Consider the following 20,516-nt stretch of genomic DNA (forward strand, 5'->3'; position numbering starts at 1 on the left):
AATAAAAAACCAAAATAACAGGGTTGGAGAGCTTCTGGAGAACACAGGGAGGTGCAGGGAGAGTGGTGCATCCAGAGGGCATGGATATCTTGTCCTATGTTTCTCTTCCATCTGGCTGTTTTGAATTATATCCTTTTACAAAAATCTGGTAATTGAGTAAGTAAATAGTTTTCCAGAGTTCTGTGATCCACTCTAACAAATTAATTGAATCCAAGGAAGGGATCATGGTACCTCCAATTTATAGCCAGTCAGAAGCACAGGTAATACCCTGGACCTCTGACTGGGGTCTGAAGTGTATGTTGTAGGGGGCACCTTCAGTGACTGAACCCTTACTCTAAGGGATCTCCAGGTAGATAGCGTTTAGAACTGAGTTGAACTGTAGGACACCCAGCTGGAGCTGAAGAATTGCCTGGTGTGTGGGGAACCCATGTATTTGGTGTCAGAAGAGAAGTAGTATTGAATAGAGTGTAGAGTGGGGGAGACACACAGGGGGAGGAGAGTGTTTTCCTTTTACAGGATCCAACACATAAAATGCCCAGTCTGCCTTAGATGTTCAAACATGTTTGTTGAATGAATGAATCATCATATATAATAGTTACTTGTGTATTTTTTTTTTTTTTTGTCTCTCTGACCAGTCCTGTGTCTGTCTTGAGACAGGGACTTTGCTTTGCTTATGTCTGTATCGTCACACAAACTAAGTGGCAGGACTGAAGTACACCTGTGAAAACAGACGGGCCTACTCTTGCAAAGGCTAAAAAATCTCCTCCATTTTCCTTCCTTCAGGTTTCCAGCTCTAAAAGTGGAAGCACAATTTGAGTGGCCCAGCCTCTGCTCCCAGGGAAGGGACTCTAGCATATTATCTGTCAAACTTATTCTCTCTCGCACTTCTCTCAGACAAGGAGATCAATGTGCTAGAGCAAGCAGGGGTGATTAGAGCTGTAGAAATTCTGATGGCTGTTTAGAGGTGTTAATAGACAGGAAGTTGGACAGGACTCTGTAAGCCAGCCACTTCTCCCTGCCCTAAAAATCCACTGTGATGCCAAGATAGAGACCAACTGCAGAAAATAAGGACAGCAGATATATGCATTAATGTGTCCTCCAGTGGACCATCTTAGCTAATTCCTCTACCTAGATTGTGATGGGAATCACTCATACACACAATGATATTATACATATAAATACACACATATATTCACATGTACAGTAGAAATTAGATATGTATATAGTAGATATATTTATGTTGTTTGTCAGCCTACTCCTGTTAGAATATATACTCCTTGAAGGCAGGGAGCAGGAAGTTACTAATTAATATGGTGGTTAGGTGAGATATCTCTGATATGATGACATTTGAGCAAAGACCTTGACTGGCATATTTATGGTTTAGCAGTGAGGCCAGCATGCTGCAACAGAGTAAGGAGATAGAGGTGGGAAATAACATGGAGAGGTATGTATGTGATAGGGTAGGGAGAGTGGTGGTGTATATAACAGACGACCTTGTATGCCACTGAAAAACCACTGGCTTCTCTGAGTGATGAAGGTCAGTTTTGAGCAGAGGAGTGATAAGAGCCAACCAACAACTACAGGGTCACTCTCAGTCTGTGTTGATAATAGACTTTAGGGGGCAAGGACAGAAGCAAAGGTGACCAGGTGGCTTGCTAGCAAGAAAGCTACTATGACACTGCAGGCTAGAGTAGACTGCAGCATGCACCAGGTGACAGTGGTGAGTATGGGCAGTCTGATATATGAATACCATAAAGAATCCCCACCACTGTCTGCTCATTTGAGCTGACACCTCTTGAAGGAAGTATCATTTACATTTAGAGATGAGGGAACTGAGGTCCAGAGAACTGAAGTGACTTGCCCAAGCTCACACAGCTAGGAGACAAGCTGGTACCCTGTCTCTGTCTTTTCCTATTCTAATTTCTGCAGACTAAACCAGGGTTCTCCTCCTCCACCCAGTGGGTACAGCTAGTGGTTACTCTTTGAAGTATGCAGAGTATCTCAGTATGAGAATGACTGAAGTAGGTGAGGCACACCCATAAGAGGCCAGACTAACAAACTGATGCCTAATCATCTTGGGTCAAGAGATAAGACTTAACGTTTAAATTCTTTAGAGAAACAATTCTAGGGCCAACAAAATAGAATCCTTTTCTAGCCTTATATGGTTCTTCAGGGTCAAAAGAGATTCAGACCACAGCCTGGCCAACAGACTCACAACATATCCACAGGAGAGCGGAGATGCCTGGGAGGCAGTGCCATTCGAGGTGGCCTATCAACAAGCACTCCTAACAGAAACAGGGCTGTGGGGAAGATAGTAACAGTAACTCCCTCATACCTGGGGAGTGATTTGGTTTCCAAAATGATCCTACTCCCTGCTTCAATTTGATCCTTTTAACACTCCTGTGGAAACAACATTTTACATGAGAAACCTGAAGACCAGAGGTGAGATGACTCACCCAAGCCTCAGGCTCAGCTTGGCCTCAACTTCAGGGTTCCTTGCTCTCCACTGTGCTGCCTTGCTAGGTTAGGGTGGAGAGAGGCACCCCAGGCTTCCTCCCTTGTCTCAGACTTCCAGAAAACTCTCTCTCCGCCAAGGTCACTTCTTTCCATTGCTCCATCAGGCCTTGATAATGGAGTCTTCTTATTCTTTCATACCACGAGTCCCTGGGCTGGGAGAGTCTCTGCTGAGTGTATGGAGGTGACATTCTCCTGCCTCCCCATTGTGCTTTTAAACCATCCTCCTATGAAAGCTCACATTCTTCAAAGGCCTCAACATGTACCCGACCATGTGCTCTTCCTGATCACTGTCATGTATAGATCTCTGGGTTTCTATCCCTCGTTAAATGAAGACTTTTTGGTACCTCACCCACTACCTTCTGTTCCACTCCAATTCCTGCTATAATCCTCGGAGGCAATCCATTCAACTACCTTGCCTCCAGGGACTTTCACCTCCATGCTACTTCAAATAGTTACTGCCAAGGCCCCTGTCTGGTTATTGCTGTCACATGGAACAAACCTACTTCAGCATTTAACCATCCCATTCTCTAACTTTTACAACTCTCTTGAGACTTACTGTCCACTATAACCATTACAGCACAGAGACGTTTAGCATAAATGTACAGTCCGCACATCCTTCAGCCTCCTCTCAGCCTTGCTTATTCCCACCCTGCTCAGATCCAGTGTGGATCCACACTGCTCTCCCTCTAGCTCCTCTGATTCCTTTACACACTCCCCACTTCCTGCCACTTTTGCTGTACTAGCTCAACATGAGACCTTCTCAAACTATCTTCTCATCCCACATCTAGGTTTCTAAGACCCAGAACAGAAGAAAACCAAACTAGTTTCCAAACATAGCTGGGCCTTTGGTGCTTCTGGCAAACCATTCCTTCTCCTTGATCCATTTCTTCCTGTCTTCTCATGACTAGTTCAACTTTTCAGCACTCCTAAGCCCTTCCTACTCAGCCTGCTCTCCATTCAGTCAGTCATGGCCACAGTTAATCTTCCCTCCAGTCTCAGAGAACAAGGAGTGCCTCCTTCTGGCTCAAGACTGATCCATCTGTCTGTGTCCTTGATCCCTAATCCTCCCCACCATGATCAAGATCTTACTTTCTCCTCTTTCCTATATTCTTAATTTCTTCTCCTTGGAAGGCTCATGTTGTCTGCTGATAAACATGTCTAGTGTGCTCCCACTCTAGAAGACCTTCTTTTGAAGGTCCTCATCTTTCTTTTTCTCATCAAACTCTCTGTGATAATCCCACCCACTGCAATCTGCCCTCACCACCCTCCACCACTGAAGCTGCTCTTGCTAAGATCACTACCTATTAATCACCAGAGCCAGTAGCTATTTCTCAGTCCTTATTTTACTGAAACTTTGCTGTGTACTATGATCTCCTTAAAACACTTTCTGTACCCCTGGCCACCACAATATCAAATCCTTCTGTTTTTCCTCACATTTGACTATTCCTTTGTCTCCTTGGTGGGAACCTCTTTCTGTTCCCACCTCCTAACTTTGTTGGTCTGCACGATTCAATCTTTGGCCAACTGTTCTTTTCATTTTACATATACTTCTGGGAAGTGGGTTTCATTTGCCCTACAGCTTAAATTGAATTCTGTGTGCTGATGACCCCCAAATGTTTGATTTCAGCTCAGTCCTCTTCCCTGAGAATTAGGCCTTGTGGGTAAAACTTTTAACATTTCCAGAGTATCTCGCCTGGCTTTAGTGCACTTGCATATCCTCTGGGGTGGAGAGAAGCTCATCTCCATGTCAATGGGTAATTACCTGGGCAACCGAGGGCGTGTCTGAACCTGAGAGTTTAAAGGGAGGGGCTGGCTGGCTTGCTTCATCCAGAGCAGAGGAGAGAGATGGCCCTGGACTGCAGTTTGTAAGCAATAAATGGGTTTTAAACTTTATTTTTCCCTTTGACTGATTTCGGTTTTTAGAGGTATTTTGCTCTGGGATTTCCTCTCCCCGGACTTCCAGGCCTGCATAGCCACTGTTGCAGGATATCACCTAGATGGCCCATGGGCTCCCTCGCCTTCCTTCTCTTCTATGGTTGGTTCCCTCTCTCAGTGAATGGCACCACTGTCTATCTAGTTACCCCATTAGAAACCTGGGAGACATTCCCACTCCTTCCTTCTGCACAATCCTCAAATCTGACCAAACTCACCTTGTGGACAGTTTTCACATCTATTTTTTTGTCAACAAACCTTCTACCACTGCCCTAATCCAGGCTTTTATCCCTTTCAGCCTGGCCCATTTTGGTAACCTGCGAACTGGTCTCTCTAGTATTGTCCTTCCTCAAATACACCCTCAACAAAGTAGTCAATGATCTACTGAAAACAGAGACCTATTTAAGTCTTGCTTCTAATGAAAAGCCTTCAGCTTTGCATTTGCCTACACAATCAATTCCGAACTCTTTACCATGGCATTTAAGATCTTCTGTGACGTAACTCCTGACCTCTCCAGACTTTTTTTCTTTGAAGCCCCAGCATTCATTTTATGCGTCAGCAATACCAAGCTGCATATATTTCCCAGTACAATATGTGCTAGGTCTTATCCTTTTGCCTTTGTTCATGCTGTACTCTCTTCCTCATGCTACCCAAAGTGTATCTCTGTTAACTATACTCAAGATGTTTCAAAATTATCTGCTTAAGTGTGTTTCTCCCATAAGAGTGGGAGCTCCCAGAGGACAAGAAGTGACTGGTTTTTACATCCCTGTGCCAAACACAGATGGTGCTCATGAATGGTTAATGAATGAATGGATGAATCCCTCCCTGTCCCTTTGGCTCCAGATCTGTGGTTTCCATTATTCTCAAGCCAATTGCAGAGCTATAGTTGGTGCCTAACTAGGTGCCCAATGAGGCAAAATTGTAAGCTCAGACCCCTGGTCAGGGGGCAACAGAACTGTTTTCCTGGCCTCCCAGAGCTCAGGAAGGAAGGAAAGGAAGGGCCAGAGCTCTGGTAAACTTACCCCTGGAGCACAACCTGCGCACAGCTGAGGCAGTGCTCAGTGGGAGGCCACAGGGTGGAAACAAAGGCCGGTACCCAGGGGTTCGAAGATTTTGCGGGGTGTTGACAAGGTTGGTGGGATTCAAGGCAGAGTCCATTGAGTCTGAGTGGGGCTCCAAGGACCGGGCCAGACTGTTTCCCAGAACAAAGGTTTCGCCTGAAAAACAGTAAAGCCAGAGTTAGAGCAGGGATTAGCCTGGACAGACTCTTAGGATGGTGGCTTCCCGGTACCTGTTTGGGTTGAGCAAGAGGCAGCAAAACAGAAAGCTGTGGACTGAGTCTCAGGAGGCGTTTCGTGGCTCTGGCTCTCAGTAGGTGGCCGCAGTGAAGCCCAGTGCTACTGTCTGGATGTGGATCTCCTTGGAGACTCTTACTCTTAGACTAGATAGTCTTTGAGGTTTCTTCTGGTCTGGATGTCTTATCCTTTTTCTGGATAAGGAAAAGCTTAAAAATAGAGCTATTTTAGGAAGAGGCTGCCTTATATATAAGATGCTAGAGCAGTGAACAGGGAGCTGGAGAAGTGATACATTTGCTTAGATGAAGGCCCATCTCTGAAATGGACATGAAGCCAATCCACTCAGCCAGCAGGACATCTAAGACTGCTTCTTGATGTCTGGTTAAAGGCCTGTCTGCAAAGGATCTGCTCCTTTGTTCCCTCCCTCCTTTCATATTTGCCTTCTTCTACAGAAACATTCCAAGGAAGCTGGGGTTATACAGTGGTGAGAGCATGGACACAGAGGCCAGAATCTGGGTTAGAATTTGGCTCTGCCATTCAGCAAGCAAAGGTGCTCCCCTCAGAACCTCCATCTCCTCATTTATGACAGTGGGAAGTCCCTTTCTTGCAAGGGGCTTGGGAATATCAAAAGAGAATGGCTATGAAAGCTTTTGTGAAGGGAACCTCACTTTGACATTTCTACATGCAAGCCATGGCCCAAGGCTACACAGCGGCCCCTACCCACTGCACGGCAGAACCTGAGGCAGACTCTGAGTGCATTCTACTCCCATCACGTCAGTTCCTGAGCCCTGGCCACAGCATTCTCTGTTTATGGGAGGTGTCCTGGGTGCTGTACAATACCACTTCCTTTTTTCTTAGAGATCAGGTATTTAGATAATGCTTGGGATTCATTTAAGGCCTCTGGTGAACACTAAATCAAGCACATTTTCTGGCATACAAAAAGACCTCTGGGGCAAGATGGATTTTAGGATTTTAGGACTACTTTCTAATACTTGCCTAAAATTGCTTGGTAACCATGGTCTTAGAGTCAGATTTAGCATGAGACAGCTATTTGCCCTTACCTCAGGGAGTTTAACTGATGAAGCCCTTCCCTAGAAATGGTTCTGAAGAGAGAAGTCTGTAAGGCTCCAGGATACCTAAAATATATCCCACCCCCTTTCTTCAGATGAGGTTTCACATTCCCATTTCCCAGGACAGGTGCCCATAGCAGTGTTCCACGTGGGACACAAGAACTGGAACTCGTTCCAGGAAACGGGAGGCCTGAGTCCTATGCCTGGGCTCCTGCCTTGCACTAGGTATGTGATCCCAGGCAAGTTGTTTGTCTTCTCTAAGCACCAGTTTCCTCATCTGTAAAATGGAAAAAAAAAATCACCCTCTGTCATGCTGAGAACATCAAATGAGAAAATAGAACAGGATGGACTTTAAAAAGTGGGGAATTGTCATTTTATTCTCTATTCAGAGTTAAGAGTGGCAAACCTATGTTCTCTACAATAGCTCAAGAAAAAGATGAAATCTACTTTCTGCATTTATATAACCTCACCTTTCTAGTCCTCATTTTACTCAACAAAGTTGGGGGATACTATCACCTGCCTCATATGATCTAATAAATGTGAACAATGATTATGATTACAATGCCAGGGGCTCACCAGATGCTGATGCAAATCAGTAAGTATCTCTTTCTCTCAGCAATGATAAGCATGGTAACTGAGATATGGATCTGAAAATCCAAACTGGTGGCACCTGGACTAGGCAATATCATTAGATCTTATCCTAATGCTATGTAGTGGAAAAATGAAGCATCATGCCCAGGGCTTTGGGAGGTACTACTCTGCTTAAGGCCCGTCAAATGAGGCCCTGGCTGCCTTCAGTAGGATAATGCCAGGGTACAGGACTGCACTGCTTTCAAACTGTACTCCACAGAGCTCTGGGCGCCCCAGAGGGAGGCCAAGTGAGCAGGGGTCTGGGCTTCATACTAGCCTCTATCAAAACGCTCTCTGATTTTAACTTTTATACACCAGGCTTTATATAATCTTACCTCTGCAGAGAAGCAGTTCTATTGCTAAGACAAAACAAACTTTGAGACCACTGGCCCAATAGTCAGAAGTTGGGGCTGGAAGACTTGAATTCTATTTCAGGCATGATCATTACTCAAGGATCACTGCCTCTTTTCTGGGATTCGATCTGCCCATTTATAAAATGGAGATGAAAACCCTTAACCTTATAGGATCAATGTAAATTAAATTTGCTGTTGACATGCTGGAGATGTAAGAACACTAGATGGGAGGGAGGTCATTCACTCATTCATCAAACATTTGTTGAGCACCCTTTGTGTGCTAGCAACTATGCTAGGTATGGGGTATGCAAAGGTAAACAGACAGATAGGGACCTTGCCCTATTTTTTATGAGAAGCAGATCTTCTCTGAGTATCACATTGCAAGGCTAACCTTAGACAATAGAATTCTCAGTGGAGGATGACCAAACTGGAGGTGGGAGACCTAGAAATCATGGCAAAGGTGAAAGAGCCTGGGAGTACACAGCCTGGAGAAAAGTCAGGGGAGACAAAGACCCTAAGGGCAGTCATGGGAAGAAAAGAGGAATGGAGGTAAATTTATTTTCTTGGAAGGCAGAGAGTAGAACATGGGGCAGGAGTTATATAAAGGCAGATTTCAGCTCAAAAAGGGAGGTATTTTTAACAGTCAGAAGTATCCAACAATAAAACTGACTACCAAAGGTGACAGTGATTATTAGGAGTTTTTAAGAAGATGTCAGATGACAACCTTTGTTGGGCTAGACACTAAATCATCTCTAGGGTACTTTCCACTTCTGAGAGTCAAGGACTCTGTGCTTACAACTATGCTTTCCCCTTTATGGGGTGAAATAAATGACCAAGAAACTAAAGCTATGAATCTAAGAAAATTCTTACACCAACACAGGGTCCAAAGACTAGCACAGTTCTTATGCATGCTTAAGTCTATCTCATGTTAAAAAAAAAAATCTCTTTCTGAACTCCATGTCCCATATCCTTTATTATCTTTTCATTTAACAAATATTAAATACTTACTATATGACACTTAGGGTTATGATTACTGAGAATGGTGAAAAAGATAGACAGCATTCCTCTCCTCATGGAGTATTTAGTTGAATGGTAAGGATGACAAAATATAAGCCGATAAAAAAAACTTTTACAAAATTAGAAAATTCTGCAAAATTTTTTAGAGATTTTATAAAACATTGCAAATATTACTAAGAAAAGGAATAGGGTATTAAGAAAGAAAATGTCAGGGGACTTTTTTTACATGAGAGGTGTCCCTGACAATTTGATGTTTAAGCTATGATCTGAAGAAGAGTTCAGGGGGAGGCATGGCAGAATATGTGCTTGGTTTCAGAGTCCTTTGGGGGCCCTAAATGAATCCCAAGCATTATCTAAACATTTGCTCTCTAAGAAAAACTGCAATGGAGAGGAATATGACCCAGGACCCAGAATACTCCCTACATGGAGAGAATTCTATGGGAAGGGATAAGGAACTGACTTGGTTTGGGTAGAACTTAATCATAGAAATGGATCTGCTGTGGGTTTCTCTGGCACAATGGCTAGGGGCTGCTGCTGGCAGCATATAAAAAAGCCCTGAGGGTTAACATCCTAAATATATAAAGAACTCACACACCTCAACACCCAAAAGGCAAATAATCCTATTAAAAAATGGGTGGAGGATATGAACAGACAATTCCCCAAAGAATAAATTCAGGATGGCCAATAGGCACATGAAAAGATGCTCCATATCTCTAATTACCAGGGAAATGCAAGTTAAAACCACAATAAGGTATCACCTCACACCAGTTAGGATGGCCAACATCCAAAAGACTAGGAACAACAAATGCTGGTGAGGATGAAGAGAAAGGGGAACCCTCCTACACTGCTGGTGGGAATGTAAACTAGTTCAACCATTGTGGAAAGCAATAGGGAGGTTCCTCAAAAAACTAAAAATAGAAATACCATTTGACCCAGGAATTCCACTCTTAGGAATTTACTCAAAGAAAACAAGTTCTCAGATTCAAAAAGACATCTGCACCCCTATGTTTATTGCAGCACTATTTATAATAGTCAAGGTATGGATATGGAAGTAACCTAAGTGTCCATCAGTAGATGGATAAAGAAGATGTGGTACATATACACAATGGAATACTATTCAGCCATAAGAAAGAAACAAATTCTACCATTTGCAACAACATGGATAGAGCTAGAGGGTATCATGCTCAGTGAAATAAGTCAGGCAGAGAAAGACAAATACCAAATGATTTCCCTCATTTGTGGAGTATAACAATGAAGCAAAACTGAAGGAACAAAATAGCAGCAGACTCAGAGACTCCAAGAAGGGACTAGTGATTACCAAAGGGGAGGGGTGGGGGAGGGGGAGAAGGGGATTGTGGGTTATCATGATTAGTGCACATGGTGTGTGTGGGGGTCACAGGGAAGATAGTGTAGCACAGAGAAGACAAGTAGGGATTTTGTGGCATCTTACCTCACTGATGGACAGTGACTGCAATGGGGTATGTGGGGGGACTTGATAATAAGGGTGAATGTAGTAACCACATTTTTTTTCTTGTAAAACCTTCATAAGAGTGTATATCAATGATACCTTAATAAAAAAAAAATGAAGGAAAAAAAAAAAAGAAAAGCCCTTGTGGTAGAAAACAGCTTGTACTATTCAGGGAAATGGGGGAATAAGAGTGTAGCTAAGATGTACAGAACCAAGGGGTGAATTTGGATAGGTAAGCAAGGACCAGATCATGCAGGACATTGCAAACCAAAGACAGAAACCTGGATTTTATTGTAAGTACATTAGAATGCCACTAGAGTAGTGAGTGGGAGAATGTCAAACTCTGATTTATGCTGTAAGAAGGCCATTTGGACTATTGAGTAGAAAATGGACCAGAAGGGAACAAGAGAGGTAGTTAGGAGACCAGATAGGCCAGGAGGGATCTCTCAGGCCAAGAGGGAGAAGATGATGGTGAAGGTAGTAAAGATGGTAAGATGTACATGGACTTAAGATACATTTTGGTTTTCCATTGCCAGCTCAGGCAGAGTAGCAGGGCCTAGATATATCCTACTGCTTGAAAAAACTAAAAGAAAAGACAAAATATATGAAATAACAGTTTCCAGATACTGGGCAGCAGGTAGTATAGGACAGTGATTCCTGAAAGAAGGCAACAAACATAGTCACAGCCCCAGGCTTGCTCCCAGCTCACTGTCCAGAGTTTCCAGGCTACAGTGCAGGGAGAGGAGGATCAGACAGAGTCCAGTGATCTTGCTGAGTCCAGTAGGCCATGGAAGCTGAAGTTCACAGGCCAGAGCAGTGGAGAGGTGAGTGTAACTATATCTCATACATTCAAGAAGGCAGAGCAGAGACTGAGTAGGTTAAGCAAGGATACTAAAGATATAAAAAGACCCATATTGAGCTTCTAGAAATGAAAACACAATGTCTAAGATGAAAAATACATGGGTGGATTAATAGATTAGATACTATAGAAGAAAAGATTAAATTAAACACAGCTGTAGATAAATTCTGCACCTATATAATACAGATCTAGATAAAATAGAACAAAAAAAGGCTAAAAAAATTTAAAAAGCATCAGTAAACTGTGGAAAAACTTCAAGAGGTTTATATATGTCTAACTGGAGTAGATGATAAAAAATACATATGAAGAAAGAATGGCAGAAATTTTTTATATTTGATGAAAACTATAAATCCACATATCCAGGAAGCTCAGTGAACACAAAGCACAAAGAGGCCTTTAGAAAAACCCACAGAACAGAACATAATCTATCTTATAAAACATGATAAACAGAAAACTTTAAAACATCCAGAAAAAGACACAATAAAGAGACCAAAGATAAGAATGACAGCAGACTTCGCATCAGAGACAATGCAAACTAAAAGACAATAGACTGACATCTTTGAGGAGCTGAACACCCAAAAAATCTAGAATTCTTTCAAAACAAAGGCAAAAAAGATATTTTTAGAGATACAAAAGCTGCAAGAACTCATCTCCAGTAGACCATAAGAAATGTTAAAGGAAGTTCCCTGGGTTGAGAAATTATATGAAACTCTGGCTCTATGACAAAAAGTGAAGAGTATCAGAAATGGTAACTATAAAAGGGTAAACACAAAATAATTTTTCTTATTAAAAAAATCTTTAAAAGATAGCTACCTATTTAAAGTAAAATATGAAAATGGAAAGTGGGATTTATAATATAGGTAGGAGTAAGATGTATGATAACAATAACACGGAGGCCAGAAGGTGGGAAGTGGAAGTATAGAGTTGGAAGGTTCTTATATGTGCAGGTATATGATTATTACTTTAAGGTACATTGTAAAAGATTGTAAGGTAGATATATAAAAATATATAATATAAACTAAAGCATACACTAAAATAACAAAACAAAGAGTTATAGCTAATAAGCCAATAAAGGAAACAGAATAATAAAATAACTGGGTTGATGCACAGGAAGGCAGAAAAAAGATAAAGAAGGGAACACAGAACAGATGGAACAAATCTCTCCATTTTCCCTTTGTTCTTTTGAGTTGCTGAAAGAATAGATCTGGGCTGTTGATTCTTTTCATTTATATAATTATACTAAGGGTACTTTTGGTTTTGAAGAACATGGCTTTGGCACTGAATAGAAGAGGGAAGCTGAGACAAAAGGAAACTAAATTATTTTGCACAATAAATTAATTTGCAGTTGCCTGCTGATAGCTTCAAGAGGAGGAGCTATGGGATGGAAGGAGTAGAGAAGTCAGAAGAGAAAGAGAACCCCTGGCCCATTAAGTGAGAGCAGGCTGAGGCCTAAGGTGAAAGAGGCCAGTAAGCTATTTCATTTAATGGCTGATAAACATTAAGATAAACAAAAATGTTAAATGACTTCCTGTTCTTTGTGGCAATCATATTTCTTTCCCCCCAAACTTCAGTACAAATCTATTGCACTCGACAGCCTTGTGTTAATTTTTCCCTAGGGTGATGGAAGATGAGGAATGGGATCCAATGTCTGAGGCAAGGCCCTGCAGAGACACCATCAGCTACAGGAGCTGTAGGGAAAGAAGGGCTCATGAACTGAGTCAGAAACAGGGATTCAGAGCTGGAAGTATGGGTGACTGCCAGGAAAATGTAACTATTCCGTGTTATGTGGGTTGGGGATTCTTTTTATTTTACTTAGATTTGGAAATCAAAGGAAAGGATTGTCCCCAATTATCTAGGATGTCTTGCCGAGTTCTGCAAAAATCTCCCACTAGTTTCCCTGCCTTGCTGTCTTGCTCCACTCTAACCCATTCACACACATAGTATCCTGAGTGATCTTCCCAAAACACCAACTTGATTATGTCACTTCCCTAGCTTTAAACACTTCAGTGGGTCCTCAGTGCTCAAAGGTATAGTTTAAGATCTATAACATGGTCAAGTAGACCTTTTCTGACTGTGCCTTGGCCTATACTCCAGCCTCATCCCTCACATGTACCTCTTCGACTGTCTATGTCTACTGCACTGGATATCCAGTTTCTCTGAAACAGCTTGTGTTCTCTCCTGCCTCTCAGAGTCTCAAATGCTACTTAGTCAACAGGAACATTTTTCATCATTCCCCTCCATCTCTTTGAGTCTCTGGCATTTTCACCTGATTATCTTACTCCCTCAGATCCAAACTCAGATATCATTTCTTCTGGAAAGTCTTCCCTGACACACCTGGTTTGAATTTTTGAACTCTGAACTTGTCCTATTAAAGTACTCATCACCACGAAGTAATTGCTTATTTGTCCATATTCTTTACTAGGCTCTCAACTCTGTGGATGTAAAGACCTTCACTCCTAGATTACAATGGAATCCTCTGTGCCTAAATCAGAGCTTGGCATCATGCAGTCAATACCTGGGTTAACTGATTATTGTCTGAATGATGAAATCAATGCAGTTTAAATTAATTATAAACATCTGAGTCATCTTAAAACTCTGAAAGTTCTACAAGGAAACCTGTGTGGAGATGAAGAGGCACTCTAAGAGATTTCACAGTTCTTACTTGGCTTTAATCATGTAAAATTTGTGATTCTGGCAGGAGAACCACTTTATAACAACAAGCTACAAGACCTGACTGGCAAGGTAGGCTGATACTAGGAAGATAGGCAGAAGGAACTCATTGTCATGGAATAAATGAAACACTTCCTTCCATGGAAGAAACTTGGGCAATCTCAAAACAGCAGACCCAGAGGTTAGTGCTGGGTGGATTTCAATTACAGCTAAGACTAAGAGTCACTGGGACCAGTGAAATTAATATAATCTCCTGTCTAATACTGTCAGTTTTTTGGATGGCCAGGAGAAGCTCCCTCTCAATCTTCACAGACCTCTTACTTGATCCAGCTATGTGTGTAGTTCTGAACAACAGACTCTGATTTGATGTTGCCTCTTCTAGAAATCCTTCCCTGATCTCGTCTTTCACCCTGCTCCGCTTGTCGCTCCTGGCTGGGCCACAGTGCCTTTGTTCCATGCTCTTACCACATACATGTTCACCTATATCTCTCTCTCTCAGCTGGGAACTCTTTCAGAGCAGGGACTGAGTCTGCTTCATCTCTGTCTCCCCAGAGCCCAGTATAGGATCTGGCACAGAGTAAGTATTTGATAAATGTTTGATGACCTGAACCAAGACAACTAGCCTGGATTCTTCAAAATGCCAATATCATGTCATAGAAGGTAGGAAAAAAGGCTTGAAAACTGGTCTAGAAAAAGGGAACTAAAGAGGCAGGAAAACTGAATGCAGCAGATGATTCTTCACTAGACCTTGGATTCAGGAAAAATCAGCTATACAGGACATTATTGGGACAATTGGGGAAATTTGAATATGGACTATATACATCACCTAGTAGATTTTATTAATGATAAATATCTTGAGTTTGATAATAGTATTGTGTTCTTTGTTTTTAGGAGACACAAACAGAAGTATTTAAGGATCAAATGTCTCATTTGCAGTTAACTCTCAAATGACTCAGTAAATAAAAAATAATACAGGCACAAGTATATGTATATATATACTTAGAGAAACATAAAGTAAATATTGCCAAATATTAAGTGGTAAATCTTGGTGAATAGTTCATGGTTGCTCATTGAACTATTTGTGTAATTTTTCTGTAGGTTTAATATTTTTCAAAATAAAATGTTGAAGAAAGTTCCAGCTTAGGTAAGCAAGCTTATCTGCTATATTGGAAGCATGTGGTCAATTAGGCCAAGACCCTAAGGAGTAAGGTAGTCGGGAGGCTTGAGGTAAGGGTGAGGGCTCTAGTAAGCACCTAGAAATGAAAGGGGGTACCTTTAGATGTCAAACTAGTGGAAGTAGGTAGCCAGGCAGAAGGGCAGGAGTGATAAACAGCAGATCCAAAGAGCAAAGCAGAAGACAGCCCTTGTGCAGATAGAGCTCCTTGGCAGAGGTTTGGGTACATAATAAGAAAAGTGCAGGAAATGAAAAATGATCAGAGGGGGAGCAAAGGGTCAGCAAGGCAGGCAGGCAGGCAGAAAAGACAAGTGAAGGAGCATGAAGGAGTTGGAAATCCAGGCAAAGCTCTGGCCTCTTTGGGCATAGTTAAAATACTAATTTCAGGAAAGCCAATGGAAAGTAGCCAAACTACCGAGCACCCATAATGAGAAATGCGTTAGAGAGCACAGGAGGGTGCTGAGAATTGGCTGAATTTATCTGAAAATGAGGGAAGAAAAGGGGGCAGCCAATGGCCAAATGTCATCCCCCTGTTCTCTGTCTATTTCCTGGTTGGTGAGGCAAGAAGGAAGAGTGGCTAAAGCTTGCTTCCCTCATCTGGTAGTTGAATCACAGAAAGGCAAATGGAACAGACTTCTCAGAAAGGTCATACTCTAATCCCAAACAACCTTCAGGATTGCAGGCCCATGATGTACGTTCCTACCAGTCTCTGCATGCTGCTGCCAGTATGGTTCTCTTAGTTCTTAATGATGCCATTCCATTTAAGAACTCAGAGTTCCTGTTTCTTTTCAGAAATCTCTGTTTAGACTGGCAGCTCCATGAAGCTGAATATTCTACCCCTGTCATGTATCTATTCCTCCAGAATCTCAGGGAGGCCTTTTATTACTGAAGGGCAGCTCAGAGTTCCTGAATACCAACAGTAGGGATATTTAACAACCCACCTTTGTCTGCACTTATTTCATCATGCCCAGCCCAGACTCGCAGGGCAATATTCTACAAGTAAGAATGCCCTTTTCTGTTCTTGAGGATTCTGATGCTGAAAGCAAGCAATCTACGGCAGGTGAGATGAAAAGAAATTCCCTCTGAAGAAAGGGATCAGCAAGGAGTCACAGATATGTCTGCAGGGACCAGACGGTCTGGCCCCAACAGAGAGTATTTAAAATTCAGTTATCTTTTTGCTCTGCATGCAAGTCACATAAACAATGCTCATTTGGGTACAGAACTATAAATGGAGGTTGGGAGGGGGCACTGAGTAATCAGTCACTTCCCAGCACATTCTCCAGAAGTGGCCCTTTTATCAGAAGTGATTCTGCTAAGACAATGGTAAAAAGACAACAAGGGAAGGTAGTGTGGGAACAAGACTTGTGCAGAAGGTCACAAGGGGCATTTTTCAGACTTAGGGTCCCCATCAACAGACAGCATAGCCCCAGCACTGACAGCACCACCTCTATTCCTGTGGCCAGGACAAGGCCCACAGGACTCTTTAAAAGAGCCTTTCCTCCCTCTCAATGACCTACCTCACTATGTTTACAGCCGAGCTTTCCTTCTCTCCTTGTCGTTCTGTGTCCTGGGCTCCAGATTAGAGTTGCCAACTTCCCCACTCTAACCCCTCTCAGAAGTGCTTAGTCACTGATCCGGCCACGTGGCATCTGCTTTCCTGTTGTGGGTCTGATATGTTAACTAAGAAAGCTATTTTCCAGCCTAGTTAGAAACAGCAGCAACTTGAATTGACTTGCTAGGCTGGCAATGCTGGAGGAGTTAGGGCCACATGCCAGAGGAAAGAGCGGATAACCAATCATCAGGAAGCCAATTTCTCAATCTGTAGCCTGAGACTAAACCTTCCTGTTGGCAAGGGAGGTCTATGTTAGACCTTGGCTGACAGAGTCACACTGGAAGATGTCCTGTAACTTCATGTGGCTCCACATACAGTTTGGAGCTTAGAAGGGGAATTGTGAACCACCTTTTACAGGGATAAAAATGCAGAGGAAAAAAGGTTAATCATAGAGATAGGACACAAAATCCTAGAGAGAGTAAAGATGAGAGGAGACCAAAAAGTCCCAGACATGGCAAAGGTAACGGACAGAAAACCAGATCTCTGGATGTGTAGGTGCCAGGCTAGCAGGTCTGAAGGCTGGCCCTGGGCCCTTGCTGGTGCTATTAACCCTGTCCCTGTTCTTAGCCCAAGTCCCATCCCAGCTCCTACCTGGTAGGTACCTGTCGTGGCTGTGGCTGTACTCTGTGGTGGTGAGTGACAAATGAGTCTGTGTAAAGGGCTGGTTGCCAAATAGATTGTCACTGCGAAGGTTGTGGCAGAGTTTTTCCAGGAAGCGGAGGACGTAGGTGATGCTGTTGACTGCTGGGAGATTGAGCGTGTGCTGCTCCCGGTCAAACACGGCTGTGGAGTTAAGTAAACAGGGCTGAGCATGTCAGCCTGGCGGTGCAGTGTGGAGCTGGGCAGAAGCAGTCCAGCCCACTGCTTGCCTCAGGCTTAACTGGTTATACAAATGTAATCAGTGCCCAGATTTCCTCCCTCCCTCTCCTTTCCTCCCTCCCTCTAGGGTTTGATTTTTGCCTCCAACTCCAAAGGGCTTGCAATAATGGGAGTGGCCAGGCCAGGTCTGTTGCACCCAGGGCTCTGGAATGATTTTACTCAACCTGTGAAAACAACTGTGAACATAATTCTATCTGTTCCATCAGTTGGCTGTGTCTCCTCCAGGAAATCTGTTCATTTAGGGTTCTATTTCCATAAAAAATGCCCAAGAACAGAGAAGCTGGGCAGAAGAGAATACAGCTATTGTCAGCAATGGTTTGGGTGCATTATTCAATCTGTGTAAAGGCACTAGAATTTCGGCAACATTTGGAACTATTCCATGCTTGGTTTTATTTTATTCCTTATCTATTTCTATTCAAAAAGCATTTGAATGATCCTCAAAAAGCAAAAGGCCTCTGCATTTGTCTCTGAGGGCAGCATGGAAATAGGGAGGGAGATCACTCTCAGGAAGCAATTCCAGGGTAGAGGAAGAATCCTAGAAAAGGTAAAGGTGATAGCAGTCAAAGAGAGGCAATAGGGAAAGCTGGGTCCCTGCAGGCGGCCGCACAGAAGCAAAGGAGAGAACAGGCATTGGCCTTGGCCCCTGAAGGAATGCAGTTCTCAGCCTTTTCTTAACAAGTCCTTCCCTGCCTGCTTCCATGCAGCCAATTGCTCCCTCATGTGGGCTTCCACACCACCCTGTACACATTTCTCATACATTATAATAATACCTGTCACAGTTAGCTTTTCTGCCAGGCAGAGCCTGAACCTGTCCTTCTTTTCTCCCTTTCCCTGGCAATAGCCTCTGACGTATAGTAATGGCTCAATAGATGTTTGCTAAAAGCATACAGCTGTGGTATCTATGGGTTTTTCCACATCATCTGGGTTTCCCGAGGCTGGATATTGTAACTCATTAGAAGGAAGGGGCAGGAGATTATGGAGTATCATAGAGTTAAGATAGAAAGGCTCTATATATCAAGTCTTCATTGGTTTGGTGGGTAGAGAATAGGGTTTTGGACTTGGGAAAACTGAGACAGACCAGGTACAGAAGAAAAAGTGAATATTCTCAGTCTCAGTGTAAACAAACAAAAAAAACTACTGCAGTTGACTCAAACTCTACATCTGGAAAGAAAGGGAGCTTCTTCCTATTCCGCTCAGGGATTCAACTCCCCTGTATCAGAGCTGGGTTAGGACTGGGGAGCTAAGGAGTTGAAAGAATGAGAGAAGAACTCTGTGTTCCTTGAAGCCAGGTGGGAGGCTTTCTTCCCTCTGGATTCTTCTGGAATGCTTTTAAAGCAACACACTCATATATTATCTGTAGGCAGAGGCTAAGCAGGTAGACAGGAGAGGAGTCTGTTGAGAGGCTCAGCTGAACAGAGTCTGTGTGGCTATTCCACCTGGCAGAGGTATGCGTAAGACTTAGAGGGGCTCTGGGAATTGAAAATGAGGACTCTGAGGAGTGGAATACTTCCACATTCTCTAGAGCCTACAGGTGTGAAGTAGGAACCAGGATGCCTTGCCAGAAATCAGCCAGCTGAGAAGGCCTGTCCCTCTGGCTAGGAGGCCAGGCCAACCCAAGGGTGCTTACCTGAGATTACCTCACCACTGTGGCCTTGTTTGAGGAAGCTGAAGACGGTTTTCTGGTGATAAGCACAGTCAATGCAAGCCTGGACAGCCTGCTGCAATACCACGGAGGCACGGGCTGGCCCAAAATGGTCAGGGAGCTGCTGGACCTTCTTCTTATCTAAATGGGGTCCTGTGCTGCCGTTCTTGTTCAGGTAAATACAAACTGCAGGAGAGAAAGAGTCAAAGCAATTTAAAGAGTATGCAGAGTAGAGAAGTCAGAGAACAGTGCTATTTTATATGTTTCACACCCTGGGCTCTGGTTCCTACAGGATTCTCAGCTGCTAAGTTTATGAAACACTGTGGGAGGGGGTCGAGGATGGCTGTGCCCAGCTGCAGCCAACCCAAATTGCATGACCAAAGGCTTTGGGAACACAGCCTGCTGGGAGAACAGCCCAGACCAAAAGCCAAGGCACAGAACTGTACACTATCTTCTGTGCACTGAAAACAAAATCTAAACAATTTCCTGTATGTATGCACTTTCACTTTTGGTACTTGCTGCCTCACATCTTTGTTTCTCTTATATGTGTAAGGCCACGGCAATGTTAGCAAGAGTGTGCTTGTGCGTGTTTGGCCTTGGACTTAGAACAGTCACACCACTGGTCAGTTGCCTTGCTTTCTTGTTCTGGACCTTGCAGTCCCTGTGTTATCTTCCACATCAATACTCAAGCTCAAAAAAAGTAGCAAAACAGGAAAACATTGGAATAAAGAAAAACATGAAAAGGGCCTGAGGGTCCTATCTTTATATTTGTTTCAGTAGTTTCTCCTGTCAAGATAACTTGGCACTCTCCTAACTGCAACCCTCTGCTTTGTACTATGCGAGGGTAGGGGGCAGGGTAGGCACAGGAAAAGAGGCAGTCCTAAACAGAGGTGCTTCCTTTGTCTCCAGAGAGGATGCACAGCAGCCTGGTCAGCTATGGCTTTCTCTTTTCTGATCTGCCTTATAGGCTGCCTCTTGAGTAGCGGGATGTTCTGATTTTTAACAGTCATGGCTCACTACCTGAAGGGCTAGGGTGGCAAAAAAGGTAAGAGCAGTGGCAGTGTGGTATGCGGATGGACTACCATTTTCTTTGGGCCTCAGGCTTATCATCTGTAAAATGAGGGGGCTGAGCCAGATGCTCTCTGAGGACTCCTCTGCTTTTATCATTCTGCTTCCAAGGGGGAGCAAGATGGAAATGAAAACGGAACATAGAAAGGAAGAGGCAGAATGTGGGCAGGTGACAGGTGAAAAGGAAGGAAGGAAAAAAGGGCAAAGAAGATGAATTGAAAAGTAAATTTATACATTTAGTTTCTCTCCTAAAACCTGCAAAAATGAGCCAGACAACAATAAAGGAGACAAATTAAAATTTTGGAAGCTGGAAAGCTGATTGGCATAGTT

General features: G+C 43.2%; 1 protein-coding gene across 1 annotated transcript in view; it reads right to left on the bottom strand.

The window, feature by feature from the left end:
• Positions 1-20,516, bottom strand: part of SCMH1 (Scm polycomb group protein homolog 1) — a 206,963-nt gene that overhangs the window by 4,076 nt on the left and 182,371 nt on the right. Inside the window, 5 exon segments of the mRNA XM_057500084.1 lie at positions 2,336-2,380; positions 2,383-2,400; positions 5,472-5,666; positions 17,189-17,380; positions 19,104-19,304. Coding sequence (XP_057356067.1) covers positions 2,336-2,380; positions 2,383-2,400; positions 5,472-5,666; positions 17,189-17,380; positions 19,104-19,304 — 651 coding nt within the window.

The sequence above is a fragment of the Manis pentadactyla genome, chromosome 4, assembly GCF_030020395.1.
Source record: "Manis pentadactyla isolate mManPen7 chromosome 4, mManPen7.hap1, whole genome shotgun sequence".
In the NCBI taxonomy this organism is placed as follows: Eukaryota; Metazoa; Chordata; class Mammalia; order Pholidota; family Manidae; genus Manis; species Manis pentadactyla.